The sequence below is a fragment of the Fulmarus glacialis genome, unplaced genomic scaffold (assembly GCF_000690835.1).
Source record: "Fulmarus glacialis isolate BGI_N327 unplaced genomic scaffold, ASM69083v1 scaffold17353, whole genome shotgun sequence".
Taxonomy (NCBI): Eukaryota; Metazoa; Chordata; class Aves; order Procellariiformes; family Procellariidae; genus Fulmarus; species Fulmarus glacialis.
The window spans coordinates 1-11,937 of NW_009202465.1; the positions used below are offsets into that span (position 1 = coordinate 1).

An 11,937-nucleotide genomic window follows, 5' to 3' on the forward strand; every position below is an offset into this window, starting at 1 on the left:
GGTGTCCCCCCCTTGTCCCCGGTGGGGGGCTCTTCCTCCCCTTTCGCTCACTCCTCGACTCGGTGCCGGGCGGGACAGCCCGGTGACAGAGCAGGCCGGCCTGGGAGCACCTGCGGCGCGAAAGCGGGCGTGCTGGGGCTCAGCAGACTTCAACTTCTGCCCAGTCCCAGCCCCCTGCGATTGCACACCGCAGCAGCTGCCCGGGATGCCGCCTTCCTGTGGTGTGCCCTGGTTATGCAATGCCCTGTGCATGTGAGTAGCCATACAGTCACATGTTCCTGCAGAGGCTTGTATATCTCCTCAGTGTCTGGTTCGGTTTGCTTAGAGTGTTTCTTGTGCTAGGTGACAGCTTCCTGGAAGTAATAGGCTGTGTGTAGTTAAGATCTGCTATTTATTGATGTGCCAAGATTAAGACTACACATTTCCTTAAAATTAAGGACTAGAATAAGTCGGACTTCGTGATACTTTAGGAAAAAATAGTGTAAACCTTCACTTCTCTCTTTTCGGTCACATTTTGTTTATGCTGTAGTCCAAGATAGCAGTGAGATACTCCACATTCCTCTGGAGAAACAAGGAGTGTCTTGTAAGCCTTAGAGTTGGTTTTTTTTCCTCTCTAACCAACTTGGAAACATACTTTCTAGGTCGAGTTTTATGCTTAATCCTTTTTAAACTCACAAGTTTGTCATCCTGTGTGTGTGCTGAGGTTCTGTTCTCGTATCCACTTTAAACAACCTTTAAAGAGCTTGAACAGAAAACTAGGAATTAATTCTTCTATTACCACTGGAGAAGCTGGTTGTTTAGTAATGACTCATGATCTCCAGGTGGGTAGGTAATAGACTTCACACCATAACAACACTCCTTTGTGTAATGTTTTTGGAGGGAGATACCATCTTGTAGAAATGAGGTGTGTCCTATGCTGGTAAGGAAATGACAAGATGCTTTCCTTTAGGTGACAGAAGAATACTGAGCTAGAGGAGCTTGAAACAAGTTCCCCTAAGATTTAGGGGATCATTGTAGAGGATGTGGCTTTGTGGTGCGTAAGAAGTAAACATTGCAAAATGACTTTAAACATGCAGGTTTCGGTTTCGTAAGAAGGCAAAATTAATGTAAGAAGGCAAAATTTGAATTTTTTTTGCCATTAACTCTTATTTACAGCCTAACACTGCACAAAGTGGACCTTGATATCTTTCAAAGAGAAGCTAGTCCTTTAGTTAGACTGAGCCTACATAATGTTAGATGTTTGCAGAAGAGCAGCATTGTGAAGGTGAACCTGTTCTCTCCCTCAAGTATGCTGGTAGTGTAATGTTTTCATGCTTTCAGTTGTGGTGTGTATAAACCGAAGTGCCATATGTCATGTTTCTTCTTCTTAAAGAAGTCCGTGGACTAGAATGGCATTTCAGTTTGCAATCCTTCCATTATGTACACTTTCACAATGAGCTTGAAATGTTCAGCCTGTACAGGATGTATCTTTCACTCTGAACAGTGCATGGTACAAGACTTGTGCTAGCTAACCTGTTACTGGTTGATAGTTAACTACCCATTAATACCATCTAAGAACTACATTGAAAATCGTGGTTCCTTTAGTCCTGTTTCTGAATGTGGACTTACAGGAGGATGAAGTCTTGAAACAGTTCTTGTTCTCTTATGAACATCTTACTGTACTGGATGGCATCTTATGTGCTTAATGGCAGCTGTTTCAGCTGATCTTTGTATAATTATACTAAAACATAGGCTGTCAAATTAGTTGCTAAGCAAGGTTGGACACGCGTTTCCTATCAGCATCCCAAGCTGTAGGATATATTTGAGTTTCTGGAGTCGTACGGGAAGATGTTAATGGCAGGTGCTGCTCTGTCTTAAACTTGCCAAGTGGCCTGCAGTGTGGTGTTACCTGACCTTGGGCACGAAGTTCTGAAATGCTTGTGTGGAGCAACTTGCTTGGCAAGGATGGCAGTGTAGCTTCAGAACAAGACAGTAACCACTTTCCTGATTTTTCTGGGAAGTAACTTAAGTAGTGACTTAAGTTCATAGTCTTCCTGGATGGAAAGTGAGGAAGCCTTCTTAAAAGGGGAGAGATGACTGAGGGAAATGACTAGTAGAACTGAATACTACTTTGCTGGGCAATAGACAAAACAATCTAAGTGTTGTGCAGTATTATTACTATTCCCCTGCAGGGCATCAGAGGTATTTTGGTGCAGATGGCCTTAGTTGCAGACAGCTGCTAGTTAGGGGCCCTGTGCTTTCTGATCATGCCTGCAGTAAGTGTGTATTTTTCCCAATAAATCATTGTCAGCTAACACCAGCTCGCTCCCACAGATACCGAACTGTTACCATTATTGCAACTTTCTCTTCCTAGTTGACCTTGACTTTCCCGTGACATGTGAAGTGTGCTTGGGTAACTCCAGAACTGGGGCTTGCTTTTCCCGACCAGGAGTAGCTAATGATTTTTCTGCCTGAAAGGGAACAGTCCCTTACCTATGAGCAAGGGAACAGGATGAGCTTGGCAGATAAAGCTTGTCTCTGAAGTGACTGCCTTTGAACAAGTTACTGAAAGAGACAAAGTAAGAGTAAGAATTAAACCTGTAAAGTTTCCTTTAGTCCATGGACCTCCTCCTCTCATAGGGAGGGCTGTGAGGTAACATGCAACTTCTAGGGCAGATCTGCAAACTTGACCTGGTCACCTGTTTTTCCATAAACCAGTCTTGCCACTTTTTAAAGGTAATGTGGTATTGTGTTTCCTTAGAACTCAATTTCTCAACCTAGTGGGCAATATCAGCTATTAAGTGTGATGTGGATTAGATATTAAGGGGGTTGGAGGGAAGAGTATGCTGTTTCCTGGAATGTTTCTTCTTGCCCTGCAAGATCCCAGATGTACCACCCTAGGTGAAGGAAGGGGAAACAGCTGTATCTGATGCTGTTGCCTTTTCCGTACATTAGTCATCTTAATTTGGAGAGCCAAACAAAGTTCCCTTGTCATCTGGTATTTGCAAGACTACAAATAGTTGCTGTTTCTGTACACAACATCATCATTGTTCTTTCTGCTTAACAGCTACATATTCATTGTTGGTGATGGCTAATGTTGCTGGAAGCATTGAAGATTATTGATTTGTTTCAACATGCAGTTGAAGAAACTTGGACTGAAGTAAATGTGTTTATGATCTGTTGGAATGCTAGTTTTATAACAAACAAATGATAATGCCTGGGACCCAGAAAGCTGTAGCAGAACCTTTGTAGAATGTTAATAGTCGTGAAATGCCCATACTTGCTCGTGTGCAAGTTCTTTATTAAGGCTCCTGGAGCTCTGACCTGAGGTGAAATTTCTCTTCAAACAGAATACATCTACCAGAAGTAGGAATATACTTTTCTGAACTGTGGGGATGTACTGAAGGCTAGTGTTAGTGTACTACCAGATGGTTTCTAAGCTGTGCTGGGGGCAGGAGGGAACAGCCTTAATCTAAGGTTATGTTGCTATTGCTTTGTAAAGTATTTAGGAAAGTCCCATTTTAAAATATGGAGCACTTAGTAATGTGATCTTTTTAAAAAAAAAAAAAACAAAAAACAAAACCAACAACAATCAAGTCTTGATCCAAGTCTTATGGAGTATCTTGCCTTGTTTAGAAGGCAGTTGGGTTCAACACAGCATTTCTCTGTTAATTTTGGGGCTAGGAGGGCTTTCACCCATTTAAGAAAGATGATTGTTCACCCAAATCTTAAGTGACTTGAAAGTTTGACTCTGCAAACAGTGGATTTGTTAACTACGGCTTATTTACAACCACACTTACTCATCCGTATCTCTTCCTACCAGTGTAGGAATGTTCTTCTGAAAGAATGGAAAGAGCAAAGTACTTGTCTTATTCCGTAACCTACTCTAGCTTTTACTAGAGGGTTTTTGGGGGAAGAACTTCCAGCTATATCTTATCAGTGATAATGGAGTAGTTACTTAGTTACTTGTAGTATCCCTGAATACTGTCTGAATCCTAGGAGACCAGCCCTCTCCTGTATTTTGTGGCTGACTCGGTGATGAGCATGCTATTGACCTGCTGATTCTGAGAGGTATGTTGGTGACTTTAGGCTGCTGACTTCGAATGATTTGGAGTTTTTTAGGCTTATTGACTTGGTTCAACCACTGTAAATCAAGGATCACCAAAGCTTACCAGTTCAGGGACAAATTCAGACTTTTATTAGTGAGATCCTGCTAGGTCATGGCATAAATACCTAATCTTAGATTGTCTTGAAATTGAATTCTTAGTGTTAATACTGAAATAGAGTATTCAAACTTGCAGTTCTAGGTCTAAATGCTCTTCTAGTAGTTAAAAGTAACTGATCTGTTCAGCTCTTCTAAACAGGCTGAAAGTTTGAGTGATAAACATGTTGGTTTTTCCATTGTAGGTTTTATTGATGTGGAACTTAAGTAATATGGTTCTAAATTCTTTATTCAGATTACAAGTGTAAACTAACACTAGGCCGAAACAGCTCATCTTGCTTTATTTTCTTGTGTGTTTAGCTGTATACTTTTTGGTGCATGACCAAGTGTCATGTGCAAGTAAGTTGCTTTATGTTCTGTCCTGAAAATGATGCAAAAAGCCTTGTAGATAAATTTATAGACATAATACAGCTTGTATTTTATTTTGTATCTGTGTAGTTATAACCAAGGAAGTGTTACCTTGAAATACAGATAACACTTTTAAAACAATAGAACTATCAGTCAGCCTGATGTGGTAGCTGAAACTTAATTTAAGTTTTTCTATGTAAGAAGTGCCCTGATAAGTTTTTTGTAACTGGTAACTGCTTTACCAGTTTTACCACACTTTCCACTCTGGAAGAAGCTAAGTCTTTCTGAAAAGATTGATAGGTTGATAATTTGTGGGTTTTAAAAATAAAGAAGTGTTAGATAACAAGACTTAATGAACCATAGAAAGTGTTTTTTTAGAAAGTGTTTTTTTAGAAAGTGTTCATAGAAAGTATGATTACAAACCATTCTAGACTAAACATGGAAGCCAGCCTGATATTGAAGAAATAGCTAATTCTGTTCTCACAGGCTGTAGTAAGCAGCTCAAAATTCTTTGCCCTTTTGCAAGAATAGCAGTGAATCTGTGCTTCCTCTTGAAGAGATGGTTAATTCACTTCTGACACTGGTACATACAAACACTAAAACATCTTCTTTCCCCACTAGTAGATTGTTTGCTATTAAAACTGGGGTATGCAAGTGTGAGGAAGCAGAGGTGAAGATAGTGACTTCTAAATTTGCATCAAGGACGTGTTGTGTTCTTTGTAAATTTGTTCATGCATCAAATTAATCTATGTAGTTTCTGTAAATAGTCTCCAAGTTATGGGAATTTAACTTTTTGGCTTATGCTGGTGTTAAAACATTCAGTGTTTAGAAGTGCAATATTAAGGGGTGCTTTCCAACTTCTATGTAAGAATATGGTGATACTTAGCAGCTGATCACAGGTTTAGCTAGAAGAAATGCTAGAGTAGACAAATGAAAGTGATCTGGATGGGTGGTACTTAAACTGACTTTTGGACCTGGCTTACAGTGAGTAACTTTGAATCGGGCCATGTTGCCTAGGTAAAGTTAAAAAGACAACAGTTCTAACAGGGTCAGGTAAATTGGTGATGGTTATTGTCCCTGATAAAAAAACAATTACTGATGTACTTTTTGAAGAACTGTTAGTGTTGTTCAGCACAAAAATGAATGTTGTGGAGGCATTGTAATTCTGGGTAGCTCTTGGGTATTATGAATACAGCCTTTCAGGGGCCTCTCTGGTCAGTAAACAATATTATTCATGGTCAAGCACAAAGCACAGCAGTCTGTCCTTGCAGTGTAAGCATATGGTGTTTCTACAAATGCTAGGTCAAGGTTGTTCAGGAGATAAAAATAGGTCAGTTATCTCTCAAACTGTACCATGCAGACTTCTGATCAGAACTGGCAGAAGTGTAGTAGATGTTTGTGCAGTCTGCTTTCCGCTTGCAGCCCAGGTGCATAGGAAAACCTTGGAGCTGTCTTAAAGCTTTTCCTGTAAATAACTTGTTATTGCATTAAATGTTTTAATTTTCAGAATAAATATTTTGGTTTAGCATTTCAGATGTCTTAGTGTCAGTACCACTGAACAAAAATAAAAGGTTTGCAAGGTGCCATTGTTGTTTTCCAATTTCCTTTCTTTACTTTATGCACATAATAAAGAACCGATTTCTGAATTTTCCAATAGTCCCTTAAATCAAAATATCTTTAAAATGAGACTTGAAGCTTTTTTCTTTTTACTTAGCACTGTAAGCCCATTTAAATGTTGCATGCCTAGGCTTGTAAGTGGTGATGGAGAGCATCCTTTGAGGTTGTAACAATACATGGCATTCTATGGTGAGTGCAAAGCTGTGAAGTTCTGCTTCAGAATCCTTTTTATGCTGCCGCTTCCTCAATCTGTCACTGTAGGTGACTGAGTTTGCAAGAAGGATTAAAAGGTGGCAGGAGGAACTGAAATACTGCATGTAATCAATACATTCTCTCCATGTACACTGACTCGTGCTCTAAAGTGACAGTTTAACCCACTAATCACATGCATTGTCTTGCATGAACAAATTATTTTCTACATCACCTTGTATTTGGAGGTGCTTTTCAAGTATTGATTTAGGTTTTTCTTGAGTAACTCTTGTACTTCATCTTAACTATAGACAGTGCACTTCCTGTTTCTCGACTGGGCAAGGAAGGGTGGGGAGCTGAGCTGAAGATCAGTGGTGATGTGCACCATGTCAAAAACATGCTTTTGTTAATGGGTGTTTTATGTAGTACATGCTGATGTTTAAATTAGCAGGAATTTGTCTAATATGGATTGTAAATGACTTTTGGAATGGTAGCACATAAACTCTAAAATAGCTGAGGAATTTGGCAACTATTCCTTGCAGTTAATCAGTTATCTCACGTTGATTAGGTACTTCCACAATTGTGTGTCTGGTATGGGGAATGTGGAGTTGCTTCTGGAGACAAGAGATACAACTGTGCATATGATGGACCACCAATAGCACTACCGGAGGATGGCTATGACTTAATGCAGGTGAGCTTCTTTTGGAGGTCTGCTGCTAAAAAATAATTCTCCTACACTTTAGAGTTCTGTATTGGGTTCTGTTGGGCCTGCACTGTGACCTTTAGCTTTCTTGTCCTAACTTGATGAGAAAGTGAACAGATTATCTCTGATTTCTCAGATATAGCTCGTAGCCCCAACTGTGTGAAGGTAATATACCTCAGTTTCTGTTCAGAGATATGGAAAGTCTCCAACACATGTGATTACAGGCTTTCACAAACATAACCTTAAATATAGGATTGGTTCACTTTCCTGCATATTTTTCTCTCTAGTTTGAGCACTCTTTAGTCAGACTGTTTTCTTCAGGACTTTTCCAAACTATGATACATTCCGCAGTTATGCCCTTCTGATCTCTGAAGGACAAGACTAAACTATGTTTTCCATCAAATGATCATTCCTGATCTCTTCCTTTAATAGGAAGGCGGTAACTGACACTCATTCAAATGGAGCAAACTTGGACAAAGTTCAGTCTCCTTAGCTGTGCTTAGTGTGAGACCATAACTCCTTATCTGGGCTTTAGCTGCCAAAGTGAACAAAACCGAAGTCAAAATAGAGTTTGTGGATTTGATTCACAATATAGGATGATATTGCCAGACTTGGCTTCTGGCAGATGATATTTCAAAGCTTTAAAGTGTGAAATAGCTACAGAGTTAAACAATGGTTTGGCTGGTGGCAGGAGTGTCTTATACGTGAGCTAAATACATATTTTATACAGTTTCTGAAGACTTAATGTACAGTTCTTATATGTTACTATCAGTTATACCTGTAGTAAATGCATTTGTCTCTTCTATAAACTGAACATGAAATAGCTGTTCCAGGTAATGATTTTGTGGTTAGTGGCTTGCCTTCTGAGACTTTAGAAATCTGATACTGTCTGGAAGGTAGTAGAGGATAAGCTGCAGCAATACTTTCAACTTGGATAAACATGGGTTGTCCTCTTACTAATAGACTCTCAAATACCATTATCATTCTATATATAGACCCTGGTGACTAAAGATCATCTGAAGGGGCTTTTTAAAAGGAAGTGATGCCTTACATAAAAGAAGTGATTCTTCTCCTTATTCTCTAAAAATGTCATTGGCTAGACTGATTTTTTTTTTTTTCCCTATGGATCTCCCACAGCAACAGCTACTGTCTTCTGAAGTATGCTGAGGCAGAACACATAACTTTAATGAGTTCTGAAGTCTTGAACATGCTTTTCCTTCCTTCCCCGCTGATCTCAATACTGTTTTTATTTAAGGAACTCTGTCCAGGTTTATTCTTCGGCAGTGTTAGCACTTGCTGTGATGTTCGTCAGCTTCAGACTTTGAAAAACAACTTGCAGCTGCCTCTGCAGTTTCTCTCCAGGTATGCTAATGAATGGCAAAGCAACTAGAGCTTTGTAACATAATAAGAAAGCACAATAAGGCTCTTCTGTTCAAGTAGACTGTAGAAAAGGTGGTAGTTTCATTTAACGGCTTATTGGAGCAAGCTCTTGGGGAGACTTCCTCTTCCATATTGGGAGGCTTTAATTTCATCAAACAACTACTTGCAGTCTGGATTGAGTTAGTTGGTAGAATAAATATTACCTTAGTTTGTCCCAAGCTACTGTATTTGTAATGAAGCCTTCAGAAGAGGGTGACATAAAGTACTGATCAGTCTTCTTGTTCTAACAGAAGTCTTCCTGCTAGCAGCAGTTAAGTTTTCCTTCAATTTCTAGTCAAATTCTGCTTGTATCCGCTCTTTGAGGAAGGCAATTTTGCTTGTGAATGATGTTGATGCTACTGATGAGTATTAAGCAATTTTAAGCACCAACTAATGTTTTATTACTAATTAAAATCTTGCAGAATTTTAATTTTGTTCTGTCACTCTGAGCAGAATGTTTACACTTGCTGTGTAGGTCAAATCAGATATGCCTTGCATCTTTACCTCTTAATCTGATTGCTGTTCATTGACTTTCCTACCCAGATGTCCATCGTGTTTTTACAACTTGATAAACCTCTTCTGTGAACTGACTTGCAGTCCAAATCAGTCTGACTTTTTGAATGTCACAAGCACCATACCTTATTATGATCCAATTTTAAAAGAGAACAAAAGTAGCATCACAGAGCTGCAGTACTTTATTGGAGAACGCTTTGCGAATGGTGAGTGAACAGTGTGTTAATTTACCTAGGCTTTTGTCAAGGTAGCAAGACCAGTGCTTTCTCAGGAAGAATTGGGAGGGGGAAACATCTCTTTGACTGTCTTTTGAAGCTTGAGGCATCAAATAGGTACCAGTAGGTCCCCCTTGAAACTGCTGGAACACTTAACTTCCGCCTGGGTAGGAGACACTACACTGACACTGTTAATAACTGTTTTTGAAGACTCAGCTGAGACTGGACATCTATACAAATGGTTAATAGCTGATAACCCTGATGACTTTAACAAAGTTGTTGCCAACTACTGAATGTCTGAAGCCTACCTGATTTTGAAACTGTCTGGCAAGTATGATAGTAAAGTTTGTACACAGTGCACTACAGTGTTTCTCTAAGAGGCATTCACTCCTCCTGAAATGGACTGTTCTAGTCCTTTGTCAAATCCAAAGATTTTTTTCTAAGAACAAACAAATTTGGGTTGTGGTTTTTTTTTTTTTTTTTGCTTTATAGCAAGGTTGAAGCATTAATTCAGTCTTTGTACACTTTATGCAGTAACCTTTAATCAAGTTATCAGACACTTGAAAGTCATATATGGCCTATAGGTCAAAAGTATCTTAAATATTTGTCATAACTTTCCCTGAAAGGAACTTTATATTAAGTACTGTTTGAGAGGAAACAGTAAAGTAGGTTCTAGCGTAATGCAGATTCAGGTGGCCTACTCGGAGTAAGATAGCTGTAACAAAGCATTGCAACCTTCAATACTGTAAATACAACTGAAAGCATTATTTCACTATCTTAAGATGTTTCCTCTTGAAAGCTCTAATCGTGGTCTTTGAACTTGGTGAGCCTTTAATTATTTGAGTAAGCATTCCAAGTATTTCCTATCATAACATTGCTTTAATGGCTCTTCTGTCTTCATGCACTCTTCCTAGCAATGTATAATGCCTGCAAAGATGTGGAGGCTCCATCAAGTAATGTTAAAGCACTGGGGCTGCTGTGTGGGAAGGACGTCAAGGACTGCAATGCGACCAACTGGATTGAGTACATGTTTAGTAAAGACAATGGACAAACTCCTTTCAGCATTATTCCTATCTTTTCAGGTAAGAAACTGAATAGTCCTTGGCATTGACGCTTCTGTCAAAGGCTATGTGTTACAGCTAGTACACTGATTTGTTAAACAGCTGCCCAGCAATGAATGTCTGCAGTCAGAGACTTTCAAAGCAATGTAAGATAAACTGATTATCTTTTTTGATTTCTGCTTGGAAGTCATGCTTTGCGCTTGCTTTGTATGCCACTTCTTGCTGTGTAGATCTCAAAACTCATTAAGGGATGGACTGAGCTTAGGCAACTGGGTAGCTTGTATTCCTTGGGAAGCTAGGGCAGTACCTTGATCCTTTGTGATTTCTTTATAAGGAACTTGTTACAGATTTCACAGTCTGAACAGATGAGGGGGATGACAAATCATTGCTGGGATGATAAAAGTATGTGCTTATTAGTTTTACAGACTGAAGTGTTCTAAAACGTGACCAGGCATTTAATTAGTAGACAACTGTAAATAGTTGGTATCTGCTATGGAAAAGGCAGTGGCTTCTTCAGCTTTAAGACCAAGAAAAGCTGCTCTGTATAGAGGCTAGTGGCTTTCATATGAAGAGTTAACTCATTTAACTGGGAAGCTTGTGTTGTGAAGATCTGAATTTTTACCTGGTAGTAAACCGGCTGTGCAACTTGTGATTTGTCATAGATGTTCCTGTCCATGGAATGAATCCTATGAACAATGCTACCAAAGGCTGTAATGAGTCTATGGATGATTCAACAGGACCATGCAGCTGTCAGGACTGTTCAATTGTTTGTGGTCCAAAACCTCAACCCCCTCCATTGCCTGCTCCTTGGCTTTTGTTTGGCTTGGATGCTGTGTATGTCATCATGTGGATTTCCTACATGGGATTTTTACTCATATTTTTTGCACTAGTTTTTGGAGTCTGGTGTTACAGGTAAAGCATTCAAAATGCTCAGCTCTGAAAGTCATTTGCCTTTTCCCTAAAAACTTCCTTTGCCCAGGACAGAATGCTTGTGTCTCTACTTCTTCACCCAGCCAAAAGTCATGTTATGTGGCAGATGCTTATACTTACAGGGAGTGTTCTAACACCTAAAACCATGTGGTAGAAAGTGAATGCAGACGTTGGTTCAGTTGCTGTGCAATTCTCATGGCATCCCAGGATCAAATACACAAATCTACAACTTCCATAAGCAAGAACTTGAGAGTATGTAAAAGTCTGGGAAAATGCATGTATCTGCTTCATCTGGTTGACATTAAGCCTTTGTGGTAAAGAGTAAAGTCTCAGTTCAACTGTGTCTGTTCTTGGATGGTATGCATTAAGATACCAGAGCACTGCCTTCCAGGAGCAGTGAACTGCCTCCATACTCAAATGTCAAACTTCTCTAGAAGCTGTGGGGTTTTACAATGCTTAAGACTAGGTCAGTACACTAATAAACTAATATCTTGGAGAACCCGTATGACTGAGTAAAAATGCAATCCTGTTCTCTTCCTCAAATCACTTGTTCCTTAAGTTGTAATCTGAATGAGCTGGAAAATTCCAGTGATGGAGAGGCCTGTTTACCACATGCAGTGTTTCATTACAGCCTCCGTTACTTCTGGCTGTTGTTAAACACTTTGTTGCACATGTAACACACCATACTTTGTCAGGAGGTGTGGCTGGGGGGGAAAGAGGCACTGAAAGTTTGACTTAAAA

The 11,937-nt window shown here is 39.5% G+C and overlaps 1 protein-coding gene across 1 annotated transcript in view; it reads left to right on the plus strand.

Annotated features, from left to right (window-relative positions):
- Window positions 1–6,923: 6,923 nt before the first annotated feature.
- The window catches only part of NPC1 (Niemann-Pick disease, type C1), a gene marked incomplete at its 5' end in the record, with an annotated part of 21,741 nt that continues 16,727 nt past the window's right edge, over window positions 6,924–11,937 (plus strand). The window contains 5 exons of the mRNA XM_009574306.1: window positions 6,924–7,046; window positions 8,314–8,420; window positions 9,021–9,196; window positions 10,120–10,287; window positions 10,929–11,178. Of these exons, the coding sequence (XP_009572601.1) occupies window positions 6,924–7,046; window positions 8,314–8,420; window positions 9,021–9,196; window positions 10,120–10,287; window positions 10,929–11,178 (824 nt within the window). The remainder of the gene's footprint in view (window positions 7,047–8,313; window positions 8,421–9,020; window positions 9,197–10,119; window positions 10,288–10,928; window positions 11,179–11,937) is intronic.